A 24,864-nucleotide genomic window follows, 5' to 3' on the forward strand; every position below is an offset into this window, starting at 1 on the left:
AGCAACTCCCGCCCACCCCCAACCCCTGGTGGTCTATCTGGTCAGGGAGAAGGCCAGGCCGTGGAATCCAGGAGGGAAGAGGAGCCATTGAAGAGTTTCCTAAAACTACGCAGGCGAGGAAGAGCCAGCCCAGACCCAGCATGGACGAACTCTTCTGCAGACCTTGAGCCCTTGAGAAAGGCTGATAACGTGTTCTCATCCAGAAGGCAGTAGCAGTGACTCGCACTGATTACACACAATGCACTAAACACTGTGCTAGTTACTGCATATTTATTTCATTTAGCCTTCATAACAATCTCCATTGTTTAGATAGGGAAACTTGAGCACAGAGAAGGTAAGGAATTTGACCAAAATCCCAGAGCTGAGAAGGGGCAGAGCCAGAGCTTAATGGGAGAAAGTGAGGCTCTAGCTTCAGAGCATGGGGGCTCCAGCTGGAGGAGCTGTATTCCCAGGCAAGGGAGCCCTGGGGGAACACCTTGTTCTGTCCCAGCTCTACCTCTAAAGTGGGCATCACATGAATGAGCTCTGCCCGGGATGAGAGCGTGTTTGGAGAACAAATCTGATGACAGGATGGCAGAAGAGTCTTCACCTCTGGCTCTGGACTGAGAAGAGCCTGCAAGTAATTTTCCCTGAGCGTTTGGTGTACACAGGGTGCTGAGAGGCCCACGAGGCAATGGGTCATGGATTGAAAGTAGAGTGAGATGGGATCTGAGGGGCGCAGAGGGAGGTCCCTGCAGGGGACAATGGGGACACTGGGGGTCAGGGTGTCTAGGTGGGCGTCAACTCACCCCGCTGCATCCAGCTCCTCAGTGGTCAGGAGTCCCAGGCTGGCTCTTGGCCACTGCTGCATCTTCAGTGTTTGATTCAGGACCATCATAAGCACAGAGTGATGGAAGTGGCAGGTGACCTGAGGAGGGTGTGTGGAGGCCCTACCTATGAAGCTATCTCAGTGTGTTCCGTGCACACATCCATGATCTTTCTGTTCCCTAGGAATACCACAGGGAGAGCACAGGACCACTTGGCCTGAAGCCCCCACCCTTGCCTTTTGAAATTGGCAGGACTCCCTGCACTGGGCTGATGGAGCAGGTGTGCCCCTGCACCCCGGCACTCACTTGCTCTCTCCTCTGTCCTGGGATAGGACAAGGTCCCCTTCCCAGGCTCCACTTATGGACTAGTGCTCCAGGTTTCATGCAGACCAGGTGTCTGCAGATCTCCTGCCTAGAGGCAGCACTTGGGTTAACCTGTGGCGTTCCTTTTAAGATGATGGGATGGGGACCTCAACTGGGTGAGGCTCCCATGGGGGCAGTGTCTGGGGCACTCTGAAGTTCTTTCCTGAACACCAGGTGACCTTAGGAGAAAAGCGATTAAGTGGGACCTGGTCTTAGGGGCTGTTCAGAGTCAGAGGGCAAGGGTGTCTTCTGTGCCCACCTCTGGGCACAATTCTGTCACCAGGCCGGAGTGCAGTGGTACAATCTCGGCTCACTGCAACCGCCACCTCCCGGGTTCAAGCAATTCCCCTGCCTCCGCCTCTTGAGCCCTACGACAGGCGCGCACCACCATGCCAGGCTTTTTTTTTTTTTTTTTTTTAGTAGAGAAGGGGTTTCACCATATTGCCCAGGATGGTGTCGATCTCCTGATCTCATGATCTACCTGCCTCAGCCTTCCAAAGTTCTGGGATTACAGGCATGAGCCACCGTGCCCGGCCTGGGCACAATTTTTAAAAGAGAGACCACATCTACTAGATCAGGGGTCCCCAACTTCTGCACTGTGGACCGGACTGTACCAGTCTCTGGCCTGTTAAGAACCAGGCTGCAGAGCAGGAGGTGAGCCGTGGGTGGGCGAGCATGACCGCCTGAGCTCCACCTCCTGTCAAATCAGCAGCAGCATTAGATTCTCATAGGAGTGCGAATCCTACTGTGAACTGTGCGTGCGAGGGATCTAGGGTGCAGGCTCCTTAGGAGAATCTATCACCTCACGATCTGAAGTGAAACAGTTTCATCCTGAAACCACCCCCACCCACCCACCCCTACTCTTCCTCCCCACCCCACCCCTATCCATGGAAAATAGTCTTCCAAGAAAATGGTCCTTGGTGCCAAAAAGGTTGGGGACCGCTGTACTAGAGAAATGATCACAAGGACCCTGCTGGGAGAGGGGGAGCAGGAGACAGGGCCCCAGACAGAGGACCCATCATGACCTCTTGTTGCTCCAAGGAGACACTGAGGCATAGGAGGTAGAGCCAAGGCGGCAGGTGGGGGTGGGGTGCGGTGCCTCTTTATGGGGAGAGGGGCTAGGACAACTGCCCCAGCTGTCCTATCTGGCAAACTGGGAGAGTAGGGCTGGCACATGCCAGGAGCTGCTAGTGGGTCTCCCAGAGCCCATGGTGAGAGTCCTCCTTGGGCCTAAGGCCTATATCCTGCCTCCCTGTCCATTTTGGGGGCACTTATGATGGAGCCTTCTTGTCCCCACCAGAAGATGCTTGGATTCTGCTAATAACTGTGTCTCTTCAAACACACTATGCTGGCTCTTGCTTCTCAAACTTTCTATGTGCTGTTCCCAGCCTCACCCCCGACCTCTTCCCCTTGATTTTCTCCTCCTCACCCTCTGGCACTTGGCCTAGACACTCTTTCCTTCAGAAAGCCTTCCCACCTGCCAGGGCTATGCATCTCCCCAGCATCACACCCCCCACCCTCCTCTGTCACCCAAGGCTGGGACCTCTGCTTGCTGTTTCCCTGCTGCAGGATGTGAGCTCTGTGAGCTCCATGAGGAATGTGCTGGCTTAAATCGCAGCACCCCACACCCAGCACAGTGTCTAGCGTATAGTTGGTGCTCAGGAGGTATTTGAATGATTGAATGAATGAATGAATGAATGAATGAATGAATAAGAAATGAGGCCGAGACCCCAGGCTAAGACCCTCCCTGTGGCCCAAGGACCATTTCCTCTTCATCTCTCACCACATGGATCCCAGTGCTTGAGATACAGCACAGGATAACAGGTCTGCATTTTCTCCTGGGAGCATGAGAGCCACACCTGCAGGAAGAGACGGGCCTAACAGAGTGTGGCATTGGGTGGCATAGCTGTGACAGCACATGCTCTAGCAAGCAGACGTGGATTCGCTCTGGCTGGGAGACCACAGGAAGCCTTTCCAGACACAGCTCATCAGGCACTTGCTGATGGGTGGCAAGTGGGAGCCAAGGGAAGGAATCGGGAATTGGGAGAAATGCCATGCCTAACAAAGGGATGGAGGGTCAAGAGAATGTGTCCTCTCAGGCTTTCCTCTGGAGAGGAGGATGGTGCCCTCTCATCGTTTCCTTGTCTTTCTGCCAACTGAAATCCATGCCACCAAGCTGTCCTCTTCAGCTCAGGACCCTGTGGTTTAAGCCCTCGAGGATGTGCAGATCACGGGAGGGGGAAACTGAGGCACCCAGATTAACCCACACCTCTCAACAACTCAGGCCTGAATAGCTGTCCAATAAAACCGGCCTTCCTTCCTTCCTCAAGAGCTCCCTGTCCCTCAGACACCTGGTTCCTAGGGCCCTGGCTAGGAGGAGAAGGAGAAGGGGAACCATCCAAAGAGGCCTGCATTGTTCTCCAGTGAGTGACTCACACAGGGAACGCTCTGTCTCCCTCGACAGCATTTTTCCCATGTGCTGTTCTGGTGACTCCCAGGAGCTATGATCAGAAGTCCCTTCCACTGCTCTTGCTTCCTGGGCTGTACCTGGGCCCTCCACCCTCTCCCCAGCTGGAGGCAAGCAGGGGGACCAGACAGGGGAACGCTCCTCCGAGCTTGGCAGATGCCGGGGGCCTGTGAGACCAAGGTCTCACCTCAGTTTCTCTCTCTCTGAAGGGGAAGTGACAGAAATGCCAGTCAGTGTGTGGTGGCTTTTTATTACTGGTGTGAAGTGGGTGTGGGGGCAGGCAGGAGTGGTGGTTCCCACCTAGACCAGCTCCCCATTTCCAAACAGGAGCTGTCTGGGGTGCCCAGGAGGACCCAGGAACTGGGGGAGTGCAGGCTGGAGACAGGTGCGAGCGAGGAGCAGATCTTTGATGAAGGAGGCTGGGCTCTACTTCCAGCGCCCGGTGACTTTGGCCTTCCCGCGGGTCTTGGAGCTGCAGGGGAAGCAGGACCCAGTGACATGGAGACACAGGCAGGGTAGCAGGTCACCATGGGACTTGGGTAGGACAGGGGTGCCAAAGGTGAGAGGAGCAGCCTGGAGCTGCCTCCAGGGGCAGAATAGGGCAGCAGCCTAAAGCTGGAGGGAGGCTTCTCCACCCCATATCCCACACCCACCAGCAAGCAGAGGCCACAGGGAGAGAAGCACGAGGCCCGGGAGGACCTGGAGAAGGAAACCTGTGCACTGAAGCAGAGGAGGAAAGCCTGGGAGCCTGGTGCGCTCCAAGGAGGAATGGGATGGCTGGAAGGTAGGGAAGGAGGGGGCAGGCGGTGGGCTAAGCGAGGATGACCTCAGACACTCACACTTTCTGGTTATCGTTGATCCTGTTTCGGAGAACATTGATCTGCAAGAAAAGTGGGAAGGACAAAGAACAACACTGAAGCTGATTGGCTCAGGTCCCAGGTGGCCTGGGGATGGGGAGAAGGGGGCTGAGTGCAATGGTGCAGTAGAAGGAGGAGCATCGAAGAGTAGGAGGGGTTAGGATAGTCAAGGGTCAGGAGGGGCCCGCGTGCCACAGGCAGAAGCCAAGGAGCAGCTTCCAGGATGCCTCATGGGCCTCTCACTGTGGGGTTTCAGGGCCATAGTAGGTTCAGGATGAGAGTCCCATAAGGAGGGCCTCTGAGAGTTGGGCACAAAGCTAGAGGCTGTGTCATGGAGCCCTCCTAGCAGCCCAGCCCAAGACCCCTCTGGGCACCCCTGCCCAGCTGTCCACCATCCCAGAAGCTGTGTCCTTTGAGGGGTAGCATCCCCATGCACCACCCCGCAGGGCGCTGCCCCAAAGTTTGGCAAATCTGTGTCCTGTTGGCCAGTGTGGAGTTCAGTGTGGAACCAAAAAAACGAAAAAGAAAAAAGTAGAAGACGCAAGCCTAGAGAGGCCATAACAATGGCTGACACCTGCTGAGCATTTAGTGGGTGCCAGGCTCTGTCCCAAGCACCTTCGCAGATATGAACCCATAGGACTGCTATGAGGGCGTAATAAGTTAATACATGGGACATGCTCAGAACAGTGGTTGGAACACCATAGTAATAACAATAATTAGTATTATCTCTGTAACCCTCACAGTCACCCTGTGAAGTAGATCTTAGTGTTACCTGTGGAAATGGAGGCAAGGAACAGTAGACTAACTCACCCAATGTCACACAGCCAGTGAGGGGCACAGGTCAGGCATTATGGCTCCAAAGTCCATGCCATTGTCACCAGGCAATACAGCCTTTCTCCGTATTGGGAGGTGGGGGTGCCCTGTAGCCACTGGGGCCTGAGGCTGCCTAGGGAAGGGCTTCTTGCCCAGGGAGGAGTGGTTTGGCAGGAGCAGCAGAGGAGACCCTCCAGGGGAAGCTGAATTCTTCCCTTAGTCAGCAAAGAGGCCCCGGGCCGGGGTTGAGGGGCTGGATAGGGAAGGGCTGTTGCTCAGGTCTGAGCTCAGGCATGTAGCATCCGTGTCCTCTAAGCCATTTCCTTGCCTGGTATGTGCTCGCCTAGGACCCTCATTAGTGCACATAAGACCCTGAAAGACTGTGGGCTTGAAGCTCAGCCTAACTGTGCCCCCACCAGGGCCTTGGGTGTACATGGGGAGAAGCACCTCTCTGAGGGCAGCCCTCCCCCTCCACTGGGGGTCCTGGCTTGGTACATCCTGGTCCTTGTATCCAGCTCAGATCACTGAGCTGCTGCCTCGACGTGTTGGAGACCCCCAGGATTGGAACCCCAGGAAAGTGTGTCTGCTCAGCACCAGCAAGCTCTCAGACACTTCCAGCAAGCAGTTGTCAATGCGGTGGACATGGAGCACTGCTGAAGGCCAGGCAGCAGGGGCAGATGCAGGAGCTGAAGGGGGCTGGTGGGGGATAGGGACAGGGACCCAGGGACCTGCAGCAGTATTATGGGACGCAGTGAACCAGGAGGAGCATGAGATGGAGACGCTGGGTGGGGACAGCATGGCAGCCCACCTCGTATTTCTGCTGCTTGAACTTCTCCTGCAGGTCGAACTTCTCTGCCTCCAAGTTATAGATGCTCTGCCATAGCTCCTTGGCCTTCTCCCTGCACAGGCGAGGTTGGGAATGGGGTGAGGGCCAGTAAGGAAGGGCCCTCCTGGGCCTCCGTCCTGGTCCCGGCCCACCCCCCAGGGTCCCAGCCCTCCTTGCCACCTCCGGGCCTGCCAAGGGTACCCCAGCCCACCTCCTGGGCCTGACCCAGCCTGGGGACCAGACGGTAGCACCCAGTGCTCAGGAATGGACACCAGGGGCTGCCAGGGCAAAGTTCCAAGAACAAACGGGGAGCAGAAGAAGCCCTTCTGGCGCAGGAGAGCATCTAGTTCAATCCCCTGTACTGACACCCGTGTGCAGGTGGGTAAGATGAAGCTCAGAGAGGTGGGGCACCTGCTCAGTTCTCTTTGCCCATCAACAAAGCCCAGAAGGGAGCTGGCCCGACCTGTTGGAGCCCAGCTCTGGTCCCACCAAATTTGTCGTGGGAAAATATGTGAGGCAGTCACGCCCTCTGGTGGCTCATACAAGAAGTGCCCTTGGCCCGACCCCTCCCGGAGCAGATGCGGGCAGTGCCCCAGGACCCCTCCTCCCAGCCCCCACCTCAACTGATCTTCATTCAGGTGGTCGATGGCCAGCACCTTCCTCCTCTCGGCCAGAATCTTCTTCTTCTTTTCCCGCTCGGTCTGCCTCTTCCCACTTTTCCGCTCTGTCTGAAGGGTGTGGGAAGCAGAGAAAACTGACCAGATCGCCCCCTCCCTGTCCCCTAACCCTCCCCAAACCCCGTGGGGGTGGAGCAAGGCCTGAAGGAGGGCCAGGTTCTTTTGCTCATCTTCCTGCCACACCCCACACTACCAACTACATGCATTCCCTGGGGAAACTGAGGCGGGGCAAGGAGGATCACGTCAGCCTCTTCCTTCTTTGCCTAACTAATCTCTTCCACTTCTCACCAGCTTCCCCCCACCGTCCCTAGCCAGCCCAATCTCTTCACTCCTCCCTTCCAGCAAGGTGCCTTTCCCTCCCAGGGAGCTCCCCAAAACTATGGGGAGGAAGAAGGCTTGAGGTTTTTGGTACCCACCTGGGCCTGCTAAACCGGGAAACCATGAGAGAGAGGCCCAGAGAAAAAGACCAAGACGGCAACAGAGACACAGAGAAGGCGGGAAGACAAAGGCAAGGAGAGACACGGAAGAGAAGATTCAGACACGCGCTGTAGGCAGCCGGGTTTACTAGGACGTGGGTCTGGGGGTTACAGCAGGGCTGTTTGATAGACTGTGATGCCAAAGTCTTGGCTGGTGTGGTCACCATGAGAGGCAGGGGGTGGCCTAGGTCTGAGCTGGGGACTAAGCTGGAAATCTAAGAAAATGTTTTGATTCCTTTCCTACCTGGAGAAAATAAATTTCACATACCCCTCCTCCCTTGAGAATGGAGGATCGAGGAGGAATGGGGCCCAAAAGTTAGGGATTGAGAGTCAGTTTCCAGGAACAAACCACCTCACATCTGTGTGGCACATAGACACTTTCCATGGTAGCTCATCTGAGCTTCTCAAAGCATCAAGGCAGGCAATATGAGTGCCAGTTAAGGAAACCGAGGCTCAGAGGTTGCAAAAGGTCACATAACTGTATGTGGCAGAGTTGGGTCTCCAACTAGAGCTCTGACTGTAGGCACAAGCCTCTTCCAGCTGCACCCAGCCTCCTTGAGGGCTCCTGAGCACTGCTGGGGCCAGGCATGGGGAGCACAGGCTCTGCCTGTAGCCCCTATCCCAGCAGGCCCCTCCTAGTGCAAGCCACGGTCAGGCTGAAAACCAGCTCAGGGGCTGGGCATGAGGAGACCTCAGTCTCCCACCCACAACAGCTGGGAATCTCTTCCTGGGATCTGACCTAAAGTCTACCTGCTGCAGTGGACATCTCATTCCTCAGGGCTATACCAGGACCTCCTGGCGACCCCTGCTGCTCCCCACCTACCTTCTGGATGTAACCCCCAAAATGCATCATGTTGGACAAAGCCTTCTTCTTCCGGGCCTCATCCTCAGCCTTCCTCCTGTTCTCCTCCTCCTCTCGTCGAGCCCTCTCTTCCTGATTTACAGCAAGGAGGAAGAAAGCAAATTAGGGGAAAGGATGGGAAACCCCGATTCTGGGCTGAAGCTTATGGTCTTTATGGGTGAGTTCAGCTTTCTGTCCGCTGGGCAAGGAGCTTTCTGAGGGGGTAGCTCCCAGCACAGGGCTGGCCCACAGGAGTCTTCTGACTGAGAAATGACTGCATGAATGAATGAGGTCCTGATTCCAAATGTGAGGTCTCGTCACCCCCTCAAGCTGGGAGTGCCTCTGGAAGACCTGTTGCTCTGGAAATGCCTTCAGCAGCTACACAGAAGAAAGCTATGGGGCCTTCAGTTCCCACGAAGTCTGCACTGGGGAAGGGTAGAGGGCTGGAGAGTGTTTTAAAATAACACGTTCATAAGGACCCAGGTGTTTCTCTCTTGTTTGCTGACATATTGTCAGAACCAAGACAATGTCCAGTACTTCCTAGGTTGATATTGATTTTTTTTTTTTTTTTTTTTTTTTTTTTTTTTTTTTTTTGAGATGGAGTTTCGCTCTTGTTGCCCAGGCTGGAGTGCAGTGGCATGACCTCGGCTCACCGCAACCTCTGCCTCCTGGGTTCAAGTGATTCTCGTGCCTCAGCCTCCCAGGTAGTTGGGAGTACAGGCATGTGCCACCACGGTCAGTAAGTTTGTATTTTTAGTAGAGACGGGGTTTCTCCATTTGGTCAGGCCAGCACCGAACTCCCAACCTCAGGTGATCCACCCACCTTGGCCTCCCAAAGTGCTGGGATTGCAGGTGTGAGCCACCACACCTGGCCAATATTGTCTCTTGACTGATTTCATTCATGTTGATGAATAGAGAGGGGTCTGGGGGCCCAGCAGGAGCTGGGAGCATGGGGGGACTCCATGGGCCTGGGCTGGGGGTCACTCACAGCCAGGCGGTTCTGCCGCTCCTTCTCCCGCTCATTCCGGATGCGCTGCTGCTCGGCCCGCTCTGCCCGACGTCTCTCCTAAGGCGAAGAGGCAAAGCCCACCCAGGTGTGCATAGGGAGAAGGTGATATTGCAGGTACAGAAACCTGCATGGTGTGGCAAGAGAATTCCTGGGGGGGGGGGTTTCCTCCCAGAGTCTTGAAGCAGTGGTGCCTGGCCTCCAAGGGCCTCCACTTTCAACCAGCTCCACGGACATGCACAGCAGGGTACCTGCGGTGACCCATCTCCAACATTCCTCATGGTGAGACTGCCCTCCACAATTGGGAAACATCAGGCAGGCTCCTCCTGAGCTCTGCCCCCACCTGCATCCCACCCTGCCCTGGCAGCTGCTCTGTGCCATATGCTTGGATAGATGGCCAAGTCATTGCTCCAGCCAGAGCAGCATGTCTGTGGGAAGACAAGTTTGATGGGGAGAAACAAAAGCAATCAAAGCAGCCTCCATGATCTGCAGGAGAAAGATGTGGGATTCTGCAGGTCACACTCAAGTTCCCTTCATCTGTGGGGGAAGAGGAGGCAAGGGCAGGGGTGGGGCAGCAGGCCTGTGACCAACCAGTCCACAGCCTGGGCCTGAATTAGGCCCTGGGGAGGCCTGAAACAGATCAGACTCAGCTCTGGCGGTCAAGGAGCATCCAGTCGGGTGGGGAGAGCAGGCAGGGACCAAGACACCAGTTAGGGCTCCAGGAGCTGTGCAGAGTGCCTAAGAGCCCCTGAAGAAGAACTCACACCTGGCTGGGTTTGAGGCACCAGGGAAGGCTGTCTGGAGGAGGTGGGGCCTCACAAAAGGGAAGGAGGACAGACTGGGCCATCAGAGAACATTAGGTGGGCAGACTGGACACCTACGATCCTGTCCTTCAGAGAAACGAGCTCCTCCTCCTCCTTCTTCCTGTTCTCAAAGTGAGCCTCGATCAGTGCCTGCAACTCATTCAGGTCCTTCTCCATGCGCTTCCGGTGGATGTCCTGTGGGTGGACCACTGCGGCTCAGAGGCTGCCCCTCCAAAGAGGCCAGGGGAGAGATGGGTGGGCTAGACACACCCCACCACAGTGCAGAAGACCTCTGGCAGGGTCTGGCGCCTGGCCAGGGAAGGGGCAACTGTGGCCTGAACCTAGGACCACACTCATGGACGGGCACCCACCCTGGCCGGTGCTGCACCCATCCCACCTGTGCTCTACGCCAGCCCAAGGTCACAAAATCTCTGTCACTGGGGGCCCTTGGGACTATCCCCAGCCCAGGCCTGCTCAACCCACAGCCACCACTCACATCAAAGTCCACTCTCTCTCCATCGGGGATCTTGGGAGGCACCAAGTTGGGCATGAACGACCTGTTGGAGAGAGGAATAGTCAGTGAGCATCAGCCCCATTCTGGACCCAGGGACTAAGAGTGTCCAGGACAGGGTCCTACTCCTTCCTAGAGAACCTTCCAGCACTGCCCCGACCAACCACAGCAATGATATTAACACTGATGTCAACAATGGCAGCCCTCAGCCTTGCTCAGCACCTGGGGAAGCACAAAGCTCTTTCACATATGCCATTTCACTTCATGCTCATGATTTGCCCATGAAGTAGGTATTGTTAATCTCACTTCGGAGAATTGAGGCTCAGGGAGGTAGAGTGACTTGCTCAAAGCTACACAACTTGGAATCAAAGAATCTGTGACAAGATGGCACGCTGTCGGACTCCAAATCCCCTGGTGGACCCCGCAGAAACTCGCCATGAACCTGGGAGTCTTGCAGTTTGGTCCTGGTCCCAACACATACTGAGACTCAGGGGGTTCTCTGATTCTTCGTATCTCCACCTTCCCCCAGCTGTGTGGAGCTGAAATGAGATACCGCAGTGCACAAGAGGCCAGGAAAGGGAAAGGCACTGGACAAATGAACGGATCTAGGATGTCTTGGGCTGGTTTCAGAAGCCCCCACTGAAATGGGAAGAGCCTGTGAGTGGCGAGAGGTGCCGTCTGCTGGCAGGGTTGGCATCATCAAAAGGGAAATGCTCCCTATACCCCAGTCCCCCAGCAGACACCACCTTCAGGTGGGCTTCACGTGTGTGGCACCAAGCCGCCCTGCCCTGTCCCCTCTCAGCTCTCTGAAGCCACCATGCCTAGGCTGACATGGTTTCATTGTTTAGCTCCCCACAATTTGCTTCCCTTTATCCCCAGGTCCCCCCTCGGCCATGGAGGAAGGTGTTCTGGCCATACTGTGAGAGAGGAGAGTGTCTGTTCAGGGCTCTTCGTCTAGAAGAACATAGCGTCATCCCTGCCAGGGTGCACGATCAGTGATGGAGTGTTGGGTGGAATTCAGCCCTCACTCCCTTAGGAAGAGATCCTTGTGCAGTACACAACTTGTACAACTGTATGTGGTGGTCTGTGCCCACCAAACCCCCAGCCCATGCCCACTGCCCCTACTGCACCCCTGTTCCATCATTATCCTCTCTCCCTGAGCCTCTGCTCCTGGCTCTACCCAGGTGCAACCCACTCACCTGGGCTTGGGTTTGGACTCCTCCATTGGGCCATCTGGAGGAGACAGAAGCACACAGCCATGGGTCGGGGGCCCCAGATGTCCCAACTCCACCCTCGATGAGCTAGACCCCTGTGGATTTCCATTGCCCCAGCTGCACAGAGAGTCCCTCCTGGCATGGGGAGCCCTGATTCCAGGAGCATCCAGGAGAATAAAGACAGCAGGGGCTGCAGATGCCACACTCCCTCTCCCATAGAGTTCTGCAGGGCACACACTCACGCAGTGTGGAATTTCACACAAAGCCTTCTCTCACTCACCAGTTCTGGGCAAAGCAATTTTGCTTCTTTTGGGCTTCACAGTGGGGAGGATTCCTTTGGAAAGGTCCCCTGGGGTCCTGGCCCTAGAATCCCTTCCCAGGTCTTTGCCTCCTTTGTTACCCCCTGGACTTCCTGGTAGCCACAGGGCAGAAGCTGATGACATGATTCCAAGCCCCAGCTGGTTGTCCCCTCCTCTCTGGAGAAGTGACTGGGACCACCTAGAACCCTGGTGAAGGCTGCAGCATGACGATGACTGCAGCAGTGGCCCACCATGACCATCTATGCTTTGGGATTTCATCCTATGGATGCCACATCCTACAAGTGACTTCACCTAAGCTCTAGGAGCTTCATGTGTAGATATGACTTCTGGGTCCCATTGCTCTGTCCAGACCAGGGGGCTGGACAATGGTCCCCTCTCCCACTGGGTGCCACCAAGGCAGCTTCTCTGGGAGAAGAAGGGGCAAAGTTTAAAGCTCAACATCTAAAACTTTGGAAGTGCCAAGTTCTGTCCTCTCCTCTCCCAAACCCTCTCAGTGCACACCCACTTCCCTGGAAGGAGCACGGTGGGCATTCTCCTCCAAAGCTGCGGTGAGGGGTTCCTTTGCCTCCCTTGTACCTCTCTCCTGATATCCTTACCTTCAGCTTCCTTTGCTTCCTCTTCTTCTCCATCTTCCAAATGAAACACGAGAAATCAATCAAGGTCCTTGTTCTGAGCTCAAGTCCCCCCATCCCACCAGGAGCCTCCCCCACAAATAAGTCCTAGCCAAGATGCACTCTGTTGGTTTTTGGGGTCACAGAGCTCTGTCTCGCACGCACATTCCCCTGGACCCAAGACTCTGCCTGACACAAGAGAAGGGCTGGGTCAACGTTTGTTGACTGGGCAATCAACGGTTGAATCTTAGCCAATAGGAGAATCAGGTGCACATGGGAAAGCCTGTTCTGGGGTTTCTTACTGCCTCAGAAATGGCTCCGGGGGCTCTCACCACCCCCTGAGGTCCCTGCACCCTCATCCAGAGACTTACCTTCTGCCCTGGTCTCCTCGGTCTCAGCCTCTGCTTCAGCCCCATCCTCAGCATCCTCTTCCGCTGCCTCCTCCTGCTCTAGAGAAGCGAAGCAGACAGAGTGAAGAAGCAGGCCCCACTCATGCTATCAGGCAGACCCCAGAGCAGAGAACAGGCAGTGGGGAGTGGGGATGGGGGTCAAGACATCTAGGTCCAGACGAATTTGGGGACAACCAACGTGAATGCCAGGGGGCTGCCCTTCTTGGTTTTGACTGTCAGCTGCCTCCTCCCACCCAGCTTAGCCCCAGTCATCCCAGAGACCTCCCCGATGACAGGACTCCACCTCCTTCCCCAACTTTCCAGCCCAGAAGTTCCACCCCATGTCTGGCACCACAGAACATGCCCTGCTTAAGCTGAGGTGTCCGGAAGCTCCTGTTCTGAACCTAGTGACTCTAGACACCCTGAATCCACATCTCAAAGAAACCAAAAGAGTATGACTGTGTGGCTGGATGGCGCGCCCAACATCTGGATCTTCATACTATCCAGAAAGTGGACAGGATTTTTCTATTTTCATCCATTTGTTTGGCAGGATGTGGCCCCCATCTCAATCAGGCACTTGGAGTAGACAGACAGACACGGATAAGGGAGACAGGATGCTGCCTGGCCTGGGCTCTGCCTGTAGGAAGTGTTCTGTGATGCCTGTTCACTGATGCACTGGGAAGTGGGTGCCTCTTGGCAGAGGGAGAAGAAAAAGCCTCAGGCAGGAGGAAGACACCATCATGGGAGAAGGGTCGGCCTTCATCCTCTCTGTCCTCCCTTCCCAGGTCTGAGTCCTCTCTGAAGCCTGGAGATGCCTTTTCTTTGATCCCTGCAGGAGTCTTGCCTCAAAATGATCCTTCTAGAAGGTGTGAAAGCAGAGGGCTAGCGAGGAAGGACATGGCCATTGTGGGGTTCACCTTTAGGCCATCCTGTTCACACCTCTGCCACCTCATCTGACATGTCACTTCTCTGTACAATATACCCCACCCAGTGGCCATGCCACATCCCAAGGATGGGGAGCTTACTGTCTCCTCAGCCCAACTACTGCATCTTGAGATATCGCTGTCAAGACGCACTTTCTAAAATTACGCCCTGGTCTCACTCCCTTGTCTTGGTCCTGTGCTCCCCATCAGCAGGGCGCATCTGAAGGTTGCCGTCATGTCCTTCCTGCTCTGGCTATTTCCAGTCTCCCTGGCTGTTCTCCAGAGAACTTTGTCCCCAGACCCCCCAGTCAACACCCTGGCCACCCTGCCTGGTGCTGTCCAGCTCCTAAGGAGGGCCAAGCACAGAACACTGGGATGTACGCAGGGGCAGAGTGGCGCTGCTGGCTTCCAGATGCCAGGCCCCCTCTATGGCCACATTTGGAGCAGCTTGGGAGACCAGCCAACCTGGGTCCCTCTCACCGCCCAGCCCAGGGAAAGGATCAGGAACCAGGAAGAGGAGCCAGTGGCCCTGAAGGTCAGACATGATGAGCAATTCGGAACTGTGATCCTGGTCCCTGGGACGACTGACCCACTCCATCCCTGACCCCAACTCACACCCCCCAGCCCCCAGAGCAGGGTCACTGGACAAGCAGGCTGCACTCCGGACAGCAGGCAGCAGAAAGCACCACAGAAGGAAAGGCTGTACTACCGTCTTCGTCCTCTCTCCAGTCCTCCTCTTCTGAGGTTCAGGGAGTGGCCGCAGCGGAGGGGAAAAGTGAGACAGGTTAGTCTAGGAGCAGAGAGCCCAGGGCAGGAGCAGCCATCCAGCGCAGTGGTTTTAAGAGTGTGGGCTTTGGAGTTAGGCCGGCGTTCCAATTCCCAAGCCACTACTTTCCAGCAACAGGGGCAACTCTCTTCTCAGTTGCTTCCCTGAGCCTCAGGTGCCCCATCAGTAAAATGGGGATCATTCTACTCACTTCTCAGCCCTGGTGAGGACTGAATGACCTAGCATGCATAGAGCGCCCAGCAGGTGCCTGGCTTAGGAGGAGCACGCTATCTGTGGTAACTGCACTGCCTCTAGACGACAGAGCCTCGGCTTCCTTCTTACGAAGACAGAGGCCCCTAAAGAGGAGAGAGTGGGGGATAATTCACTCCCATCAAATTTCCTGCTCTCAGCGAGCATGCCTATGTTCCTGCTCTGAATGAGGCTCTTGAGTATTCTGCAAACCATGTCCAATTTCCAGAAGCCACACTTTAGAAAGGCTCACTGGAGAGCCTGGCCCCAGGGGAGATTTTCCTGGCCTTTTGGGAGGAGGCTGCCCCATCTGAGAAGGGTCCAGCATTATAACCCTAAGGAAAGAGACTGCATCTACAACAGTTGTTCTATGTACAAATATCTGCCCAAAAAACAGTTCCAGCAAGTGGAACAATTCCTCTCCTGGAAGAAGGACACTTGGCACTATCTATCCTGCAGGCTTAGTGGACACCCATCTAGAAGTTGCTCTCTCTTCATCATTTGCAGCCAGATCCTCAGCTGTGTGGGAGGCGGGTCTCATCTATTCATGGCAAGCAAGGCAGATGCTACATGGCTCAGACCCCAGTGCAGTGGAGAATGACTCTGTTAACTCACAGCCAAATTCTACTGTGTGTGGCAGGCAGATTGGTCCCAAATCCAGAGATCTATGTCTCACACTCCACCACCCCAAACTTGTTACAAGGAAGTGGAAAATCCTCCAAAACAAAGGAAGAGCTACCATATCAAGAGTCTGTTCAGGGAACACAGCAGATTTTGGAACCAGCTAGATTTTTGATTCAAAAATGTATTTCCAATAGCTTCTGAAGTATCTGGTGTTCTTTGAAAACGAAAAAGGATGCCTGTGGCCTCTTTCAGTTTCTCCTGTGACTTTCTCTTTTGTCTCCTCTTTGGCCAGACACCCCTGGAACAGCCCTAAATGTGCAGGAGGGTCCCCATTTTCCCTAGGAGCCATGGGGAGCAAGGGAGGGGCCATCTGAGCTCCCCCCTTGGACCTTCATAGAGACCCTTCTCCTAATGTCTACACGCCACATGCTGAAGTGATACCTGAGCCACTAAAAGGCAGGGTCCACCTGCCTGGGGTGTAGGGGGAGGACTGGCATGAAGCCTCTGAATCACTTCCATGCGCCAAGCTCTCAGGAAGAAGGAAAAGTGAGGGCATTCTTTCAGAGAGATGTGGGACCCACAGCTGAGGAGGGCAATGGGTTAACTGATCAGAACAGGAGCAGCAAGAGGGGCTTCTGCAAGCTCAGAGTCATAACAAAGCTTCATGCCGAGATAAGACTTCTCAGATCACTGAGCAATTTCATACTCACAATCGCATTTGAGAAATTACTAAATGGAATCTTTTGGGGCGTATGATGGCATTGTGATTATGTTTTTTAAGTAGTACTTATCTCTTAGAGATACAGTGTAGCGAAATCTTGAAGCATGAAATGACATGGTGCCTGGGAACAATTTTGGACGTCTGCTCCAAAAAAACTGGGGGAAGGTGGAGTATAGAGGAAAGAAGATTGGCCCTAAGATGATGATTGTTGAAGCTGGTAATGGGTACATTGGGCAGGGGGAGCATTATTATTATTATTGCTACCTTTATATGCATTTAAAATTTCCCATGATAAAAGGGAAAAGAAGCAAAAATAATTGGGAAAAGTGGTCATTGGGTTTGAAGCAAATGACAGACAGAAGATACAGGTTTAAATTGTTTGCCTCAAGACCCGAGCAACCCAGACAGGACTGATTCCCATTTTAGAAGGCACCGTTGTTGGAGGATCTTGCTGAGCTGAGAGTGAGGAGCAGGGACAGATGAGCTGCTTTCCCAGGGCTCCCAGGATTTCCACATTCCTGAGCCTGCCCCTTTCTGGCTCTCCATCTGCCTGAGGTACATACCTTCAACAGCTGCTTCTGCTCAGAAGAGAAGTCCAGGCAGCAAGAGAAGAGAGAAGAGGTGGGTCAGTTTCAAACCAGGCTGTCTTTGATCCAAATGAGTACACACGTTTACGCTTACCTTCCTGCTCCCTGAGAGCAACAGGAAACACTGTTAGTAGCTCGCACACATGCACATGCAAACACACATGCCTGCACACGTATGTACACATGCATGCATGCACACACATGCACGCACAGGCTTGCACACACTGGCCTTTCCCCAAAGATAATCCCCCTTTTTTTCGCCTTGTTGGCTAGTGGAGTCCACGCTGCCCTGCCCACCTTGTGATGACACCTACTAGTCTGGCCTGCCCTTCTCATGCAGGGCTGCCTCCTACCATCCTTGGCAAGCCTCCGTCCCGGCCAGCTTGGTCTCACCAGCTTTCTGCTCACTTACTTTTTCCATCTTTGCCCAGGCTGTATCCCTTTCTAGAAAGTCCTGCCCTCTCCCAAATCTCTTATCTCTCCAAATTCTACACAGGTAGGACCTGCCTTCTCCACACAGCCCCCTGACTATTCCAGCCCCTGATCTCCCTCTCCTCAGAACTCCTGCACTACCAACAGCCCGCCTTCCACACCGGGTCCCATTTGCTAATTGCTTCCCCCGGTTTATGTCTTCATATCTCAACAAGATAGTAAGTTCTGTGAAGGCAGGAGCTGTGCCTATACCTCTGTCTCCTCCCTGGTAACCACTATCCTCCATAGTTATTGGATTGGCTGTGTCCCATCCCCTGGCTTCCCTCTGGGACAGGACTGTGGGCAGGGCACTGTCAGGGAGAGTAGGGATCCAAGATGGGGTGATAACACTGGGTTCTGAGCTGGGTTTTGGGGAGCACAATCAGCTCTGTGGCCTCTGGAGAGTCACTGAAACTTCCTCAGTCAGTTTCAGGAGACCCAGCGTCTCAGCTTCTCTGTTCATGGCCAGTCCCCTAGCCAGGACTGGCCAAGGACCCCAAAGACCCTGGAGCTGAACCTCTGTGCTTCCCAAAGTCCCTCGGCCTGTGCTCTGCCTGGGATCTATAACCCAGGGGTACCAGAGTGGAAAGGAAATGGCTATATCTCTCCCTAGGGTGCCCAAAACACACATAGCTACTTCTACCCAGAATCCTAGGACAGCTGGGAGGCTCCTGGACCCGGCGTCAGGGCAGCGGGGGGAGGGGACCCCACTCAGGCAGGATGCTCCAGATACTCACTCCTCCTCGTACTCTTCCACCACCTCTTCCATGTCAGACATGGTCTCTGCTCTGCCTCCAAAAAGAGAAAAAAGTCAGTGCAGGTGCAAAGGGAAGCCTGCCTTCCTCAGAAGAGCTCTGGCCCCTGTTTTACAGAGATCAGAGAGGCCTGGGCTGAATCTATTTCCACCCCTTATGAGCTGTATGACCTGCAACAAAAAGCCTCTTTCCTCCCCTGCCAGGGGAGATAGTGACACCCATATGGCAGCAAGGCCACCTGCTGACGTCCACTTCATTCCTTGCCCCTGAACAGGCAACACTGCCTGGGATGCTGCGTTTCCGTCTGTGACACTCAAGACAATGTCTGCAGTTTCTCAACCTTTCCATCCACTCTGCCCACCCCCACTCCACAGGATCTGTTTAGCACTGCACAAATCTTCACTGCACAAAGGCTCACTGCAGCCTCAACCTTCTGGGCTCAAGCGATTCTCCCACCTCAGCCTCCTGAGTTGCTGGGACTATAGTTGTGCACCACCATGCCCAGCTAATTTTTATATTTTTAGTAGAGCTGGGATTTCGCCACGTTGCCCAGGCTGTTTCGAGCTCCTGGGCTCAAGGGATCCTCCTGCCTCAGCCTCTCGAAGTGCTGAGATTACAGGCATGAGCCACCACACCCATTTCATCTGTGCTGGACAGAAGTGAGACCTGGACAAAAGGTATTTGGGCACCCCAAGAGACTGGCCTGGACAAAATTTATTTAGAGACCCTGTCTCTAAATAAATAAATAAAAGCACACAGAAGGGATCCTTGTGGTTTGGGATCTTTTCAGTAGGTCAACTACGGTGATGGATACATGAACCTACACAGGTTAAAGTTGTTTAGAGTTTCTCACACACAAGGTGCAATTGTGGGCAAATCTGAATAAGATCATAGATTGTATTGATGTCCAATCTTGGTTTTGATATTGTACTAGTTTTGCAAATGTTGCCCTTGGGAGAAACTGGGCACAGTGTGTAAGGGCTCGTTATTAAAGACAACTGCATATTAGTCTTTAATTATCTCAATGAAATTCTGATTAAAAAAATGTTCCCCCAGGGAACTCATTCTGAGATCATCTTCTCACTGCACTGGGAACAGATAATCTAGATTCAGATCCTCTTCCATTAGCTTGCTGAGGGAGTTTAGGCAAGTCTTTTTAACATCTCCAAACCTCAGCCCTTTCTCTGTCTCATGGAGATAAAGTGTACACATCCTGGCTACTCAGGGTCTTTATGAGGCTCCAGTTGACATTAACAAAAGGGGAAGGCATTAGGCAATGTCAGGTGTTACAGTGCGGGTGTAATCACAGCGAGGGGGCAGACAGCAAGCGCTTGAGTGTGAGACTAATCTCATTTTGAATGCTGGCTCCAGCATGCATTTGCCTGCGACCTTGGCAAGGTCACTTAACCTCCCTACATCTCAGCTCCCTTTGCTGTGAAATTGCTGCTCTTCTTGGGTAGGTGTGAGGAACAGAGCTGGTGTGAAGGGTAGGCATTTAGCTAATAACTGCTATGACCCAACCCTCCTGGGCCATGACAGTCACTGCTCCAGGGACACAATCACGTTGTTTGAAACGTGAACAGCAGCCTCTGTTATAGTGCAATACGCCAGCCCCACAGCCTCCCTGATGTTGGCTTCCAAGGGAGACAATGGACGGGGTGATGTGACAGTGAGGCTGAAGTGAGGTGGGAGAAGAATGAGAATGATGGCAGGACCACCCGCCAATGCTCCTCCTCTGCTGCCCGCCTCCTGCCCCACTCAATCCTGCCAGCGCTGTAGCACCAATTTCAGACCCAAGCCTCAGGATGAGGCCAGAGGCACATAGATAGTCCTGCTCACTCCCTCTCCACCTCTCCCTTCACACCCCCCCAGAGTGGCTGAGACCAACCCCAGGCACTCATCTGTGGACACCCAGCAAGAGCCAGGGCTCTGGTTGGGTGGGGTGATGACCACCGTAAGGCAGCCTCTTTGAGGCTGAGCCATTCCAAGGGAGCTGCCACTGCCCAGCAGGAGTCTCTCTAGGTGGAGACTTCCCCAGACTCATCACCCACTGCAGCCCTGGATTGACTGCCTTCAGACCCTGCTCCCATTATGTCCAGTCCTGCTGGGTTAAAAACAAGCACAGTTGCAGCAGAGTGGTCCCTCCCTTGCTCCCTCTGCTGGGGCAGGATGAGCACAGTGAAGGAGGTGCCTTGTTTACAGGGAGCTCTGGACCGCAGCTTTGAGCCACTTTTTTTGCCCCAACCCCCAGGGTGGGGTGGGCGGGTGAGCAAAAGAGACGTCAAGTGTGCGAGGTGCTATAATGGGGGATCAAGCCTCATTCTGCTGAAAAAAGACTCAAACCCCAGAGAGTCTCCACATGGGTCTTAGGATGAGCGTGGCCAAAGAGAATAGCCTTCCTAACCCCAGGATGGGTGGGGGTGACGAGCGTTACCCAAAGCCCCAGAGGAGCGGCCAGAACTAGTGACTTGAGAACTTGAGGCGCTCCTACCTGAGCCCCAGAAGGAGCCTGTCCCTCAGCGGGAGGGAGAACATTCTCAGAGGAACCGTGCATGTCCAGCCCGGGTGCATAGCTTCTAGCTTTCTCTCTCCTCTCCTATTCTGTCCTTTCACCAGTTCAGAGCCACTGGGCATGGCGCTGGGGGCTCACGGGAGGACAGAGCAGCTTGGACTCCTCTCCCTGTTCCTGGGAGCACCATCCAGCTCCCAAAAATAGCATGCAGACATGGAGGATGGAGGAGGGCTTTCAGCCAGCCCAGGGGACACCACCACGCCAGTGGCTCAAAGACAGGACCTGATGCAGGGGAAAGAGGTGGGCTGAGACTGGAGGCTGCAGAATGGGAGAGGGTCAAGAACCTGGCAGGGCAAGGGTCCCAGAATGTCTTGAAACACATGTGTCCTCACACCCAAGTTCCACCCCCTTCCACAGGCAGCTTTCTAGCCTAACACATTCACAGCCAAGAGATCAGGGTCACCTTTCTTGGAGAGTAAAGCAAAGACAACAGAAGGCATAAAGCATACTGACCTTGGGGTCAAAAAATCTGGGCTTAAAACCCAGATTTTGCTGTATGGCTTTATTTAAGTCACCTAGCCTCTCTGACTTCAGTTAACCAACTATAAAACAGAAGAGCCTTGAGTTCTGTCCTTGTAGAAACGGTCTCCAAGTTTCTGAGAAACACAGGCCCCATCCCTCAGTCCTTGTCCCCAGCATTGGACTGGGATTTTCCTGAGCCAACAGCTGTTAGCACACCAGGAGAGCGGGGGTAAGGGGATGGGGAGAGAGCAGGAGGAGTGGAAGTGGCGGGCAAAAAGTAGGAGGCAGCAGGCAACCTGATCCTCTCAGATTCCACTTTTGCAGAGAGAAGGAAGATTCGCCCTCTAAGACATGGGTCAGAAAAGGAATTTGGGAGGGCAGGTAGCTTCCTGGCTACAGCAGGCCAGGAATGTGCTCTGAAATTCCTTACACACCAGGCAACCCCCTCCCCGAATAGTCTTCAGCCTGCCCAGGAGAAACTAGAAACCAAGGGAATCTTTCTCTACCACTCCTGGGTACAGAGCAAGGCCTGTCCCAAGATGGGGTGTTGGGGTGGGATGGAACAAGGGTTACACTTACAGGGACCCAGGTTAAACCCTTTAATGCCAGCCAGCTGGGCTCACACCCAAGGAGAGGTTCTCCCAGTGAGGCCTTTCCCCATCTGCCCCTCAAGTGCAGCTCAGTTCAGGGTCCTCTCTGGGAGGGAATGGCACTGAGTCAGTGGCATCAAATGGAATTCCTGTGTCAGCCTGGAGAGGCGCTGCAGTGGACCCTGCACATCTGGTGGTTCTCAGTGCTTCCAGGACAGTTTCTGAGTTCCTGGCCTTGAGAATATGACCAGGGGACTCACCTCACTGACTGACAGGGCTGCAGTCTCACTCTGCTCTCTGGGACTCAAGAAGGACCTGCCTGGAAAGGTATAGGTGACCCTCGGCCTGGAACAAGCAATTTGGGGGAGTCCCTGTTGGTTAGAACCTCATTGTATTTAGAGCAGGCAGAGGCCTAGCAAATATTTAGCCCACTCTACAGATGAGAAAACTGAGGGCTGGGGAGGGAAAGTGCCTCACCCAAGAGTTTACAACTCTACATCTTTAGTGGCAGGTCCAGGACTCCAACCCTAGTCTCCAATGGCTACCATGGGACTCTCTCTCTCTGCTCTATTGTACCAATCTTGGAGCCCAGTCCTGGCAACCCCTCCTCTGAAGCGTGACTTCCACCAGGAGCGGCCATGGACTTCTGTGGACACAGGCGGACTCTGGGTAAAGATACCAGGGCCCAAGACCCTCACATCTCCCCATCCATTCTCTGTTCTCCTCTTCCCCAGAGCCCTACCCGAGCCTTACCTCAGAAGAGCAGCTGCCGACAGATCCTGGAGGTGTCTGCTCAGCCTCGGCAGGGACTGGGTGAGGCAGAGGATGGAGAGGGCTTTAAGCAGGCATGTGGGCTGGGGCCTGGTGAGCCAGCCCTGCGGAGGGAGGAATGCACGACAGGGGATGGGTGGGGCAGGGGGATGGCGGTGGGGGTGGGGGGTGTTGGCTGCTATTTTGGCAGGTGCCAGGGACAAGGCTACAGGAACATGTACCCCACGCCATATAAGCCCATGTGGTCCTCCAGCTGCTCAGATAAGCTATTTAAAACCAGAGCAGATATGCAGGGAACAGTCATGCAACATAAACCAGCTGTCCCTCTTGAGAATCCTGATAAAGCAGAGGCCAGAAACCCAGGCCTGGGAGGGCCGGCTGGGAACAGGGTTGGGGGGCAGAAGGTAACCTCCAAGACACTCCGTAAGTCTCAGCACCAGAATCTTGGAAGGCAGAGGGCAAAAGCTATGTGCTGCTCCACTTGAACTGATGCTGGGGGTGAAGACACCTTCCAGGCTACCAGCTCCTAATGGGCTGAGCAGCCTTGGGCAGGTGGCCGGCTCTGCCAGCCTCCGTGAGGGCATCTGCAAGATGGGTCTTCTCCATGACCCCCAAAGTCATGTGGCACACCCTCCTCACAGGGAATGGACTTAAACCACTATGGGCAGCCAGATACAAGGTAGAACTTCCAGTCAAGAACCTTGAACAGGCGGCTCGTGCGAGAGGGGTGATGTGGACTCTCGAAGGTCATCCCCTAATGGCTTTAAAATCAAACAGTGCTGGACCATGACCTGCTAAACCTGCTAGACTGCAGATGCATGTGTCAGGCCCTGGGCTTTCGCTTGCTTGCCTGTGTCTGACCATGCACATGCACTTGTACGTTCAGGGCTGGCCCATTGCAGGGTTCGGTAGATTATGAAAATGAAAGAGACAGGAGGAAAGCAAGCCAGTGGGCAGCTGAGCTGACTCTCCCCTCCATCTCACTCTGAATCTTCACAGCCTAGGTCCTGCTTGACTCTGAAGCAGGAATGGTCCTCCTCTGGACCAGGCCCTTCCCTCCCCCATGACCCTCCTGGCACTTAAAGATCTTGCCCATTCATGATCCACACTCCTGTTTCTCTGTGGGCGAAGAAAGCAATCTCGCTATTCTCTGCTCTCTTCTCCCATCACCCAGTCATGTGTCCTGCCTTCCCAGTCCTCAAACTCTTCTCTCAAACCCTCTATCTTGGGAGTTACTATGCTGCCTCTACCACTAACGTCCTTGAAAAGGTCCTCTGCACAGGGGACTTGCATTTGCTCCATACCCATGCTGCTGTTAGACTCTTGTCCCATCACTCAGCTGACTCCGTCCCCTCCATAGTTCCCTGTGGCCTCTGAGTCCAGTGGCCTTGACTGCCCAGCTCCAGGCTTATCCCCTGCCACGTGGGTCTCCACACTGCCAGCAGATCTGCGGCAGGGCAAGCTGAAGCCAACCGCCTGCTGGCCAGCATCATGGGACTGAGGAGGACCACAGGGAAGCAGGGAGACTTTGTAGAGAGACAGGCAGATGGAGGGGAGAGATTCCCGAGGGATAGTGAGGAAGGAGCCAGGCCGTCCACAAGAAAGTAGGGGGAGCCCCATCATCTCTCTCTCCCAGTCTAGCCCATGAAGCAGGGCCCAGTCTTCCCTCGGGTCCTGGCCTGTAATAACGTAGAATTTGGAATTACTTTTCCCAAACCCTTTTTTAACTTGAGGGTGGGTTACTGTTCCTTGTAAGCCCAATAAACTTTCAAACAGGCCACAGTTTATTTGCATGGATGCCTAGAAGAGGGGTCTGGGCACCTAGATCACTACAGAGCCCCATGGGAAAAGCCCAGTAGATCCTTAGTGTCGTAGGCCACACCTGTACGGCTTCAAATTGTTCTAAGGCAGGAGCTTCGTTCAGAGCGCTGTGAGACAGCTACTCAGATGAGGAAATCCAGCCCCCATGCAGCAGCCACTCCTGGGCATAGCAGGGTTACTCTCAGCCCTTTTTTTTTTTTATATCCCTGTCCTTGCAAAGGGATGTAAAGTGAAAACAAAGCCAGAGTGGAATGGGAAGCTTACGCTGAAATAGTGCATGTAAATTTGAGGATCCACAACAGGACAGGCCACTTGTGGGGTCACAGGGCCCCTATGGCAAGACAGCAGGAGGGTGCAGCCAGGAGTGGTGAGTGGGAGCCCTGTTCTGTCTCCAGAGGGTGCCCAATGTCACCCGTCCAGAGGCCTCCCCACCTGCCTGGACATCCAGTCGCTACCACTCATCTATCCCCAGCTGAGGTCATCTTGGGCGCACGCTGGTCTCCTTGTTTACTGGCTGCGTCCCCAATAGGAACAAGGGCAGGGCCCTTCCGTATTGGATTCACAGGGGAGGG

The 24,864-nt window shown here is 54.4% G+C and overlaps 1 protein-coding gene across 2 annotated transcripts; it reads right to left on the reverse strand.

Annotated features, from left to right (window-relative positions):
- Window positions 1–3,866: 3,866 nt before the first annotated feature.
- On the reverse strand, window positions 3,867–22,565 carry TNNT2 (troponin T2, cardiac type). 2 transcript variants are annotated; one of them, XM_023186976.1, is made up of 17 exons: window positions 22,454–22,564; window positions 18,059–18,109; window positions 16,945–16,955; window positions 16,827–16,841; window positions 14,613–14,642; window positions 12,963–13,040; window positions 12,577–12,609; window positions 11,646–11,679; window positions 10,432–10,492; window positions 10,014–10,130; window positions 9,115–9,192; window positions 8,109–8,219; window positions 7,226–7,234; window positions 6,751–6,860; window positions 6,115–6,205; window positions 4,476–4,516; window positions 4,035–4,108 (listed from the first exon to the last, which is right to left on the reverse strand). In XM_023186976.1, the coding sequence occupies exons 2-17, from the start codon at window positions 18,097–18,099 to the stop codon at window positions 4,063–4,065; spliced, it is 906 nt and encodes a 301-aa protein (XP_023042744.1). In that variant the 5' UTR covers window positions 18,100–18,109; window positions 22,454–22,564; the 3' UTR covers window positions 4,035–4,062. The 2 variants fall into 2 exon arrangements, with proteins under 2 accessions (XP_023042745.1, XP_023042744.1); XM_023186977.2 differs by lacking the exons at window positions 7,226–7,234; window positions 10,014–10,130 and having other exon boundaries at window positions 3,867–4,108; window positions 18,059–18,113; window positions 22,454–22,565.
- Window positions 22,566–24,864: the final 2,299 nt, after the last annotated feature.

The sequence above is a fragment of the Piliocolobus tephrosceles genome, chromosome 1 (genome assembly GCF_002776525.5).
Source record: "Piliocolobus tephrosceles isolate RC106 chromosome 1, ASM277652v3, whole genome shotgun sequence".
Classification (NCBI taxonomy): Eukaryota; Metazoa; Chordata; class Mammalia; order Primates; family Cercopithecidae; genus Piliocolobus; species Piliocolobus tephrosceles.

Bases quoted from the DNA above. Each gene is read 5' to 3' on its own strand.
- TNNT2 (XM_023186976.1), bottom strand. From the start codon at position 18,099: ATGTCTGACATGGAAGAGGTGGTGGAAGAGTACGAGGAGGA. The intron at 13,041-14,612 runs GTAGTACAGCCT...TCGCTTCTCTAG, and splicing joins CTGGAGAGAGGACGAAGACG to AGCAGGAGGAGGCAGCGGAA. The intron at 10,493-11,645 runs GTGAGTGGGTTG...TCTCTCCAACAG, and splicing joins GAGTCCAAACCCAAGCCCAG to GTCGTTCATGCCCAACTTGG.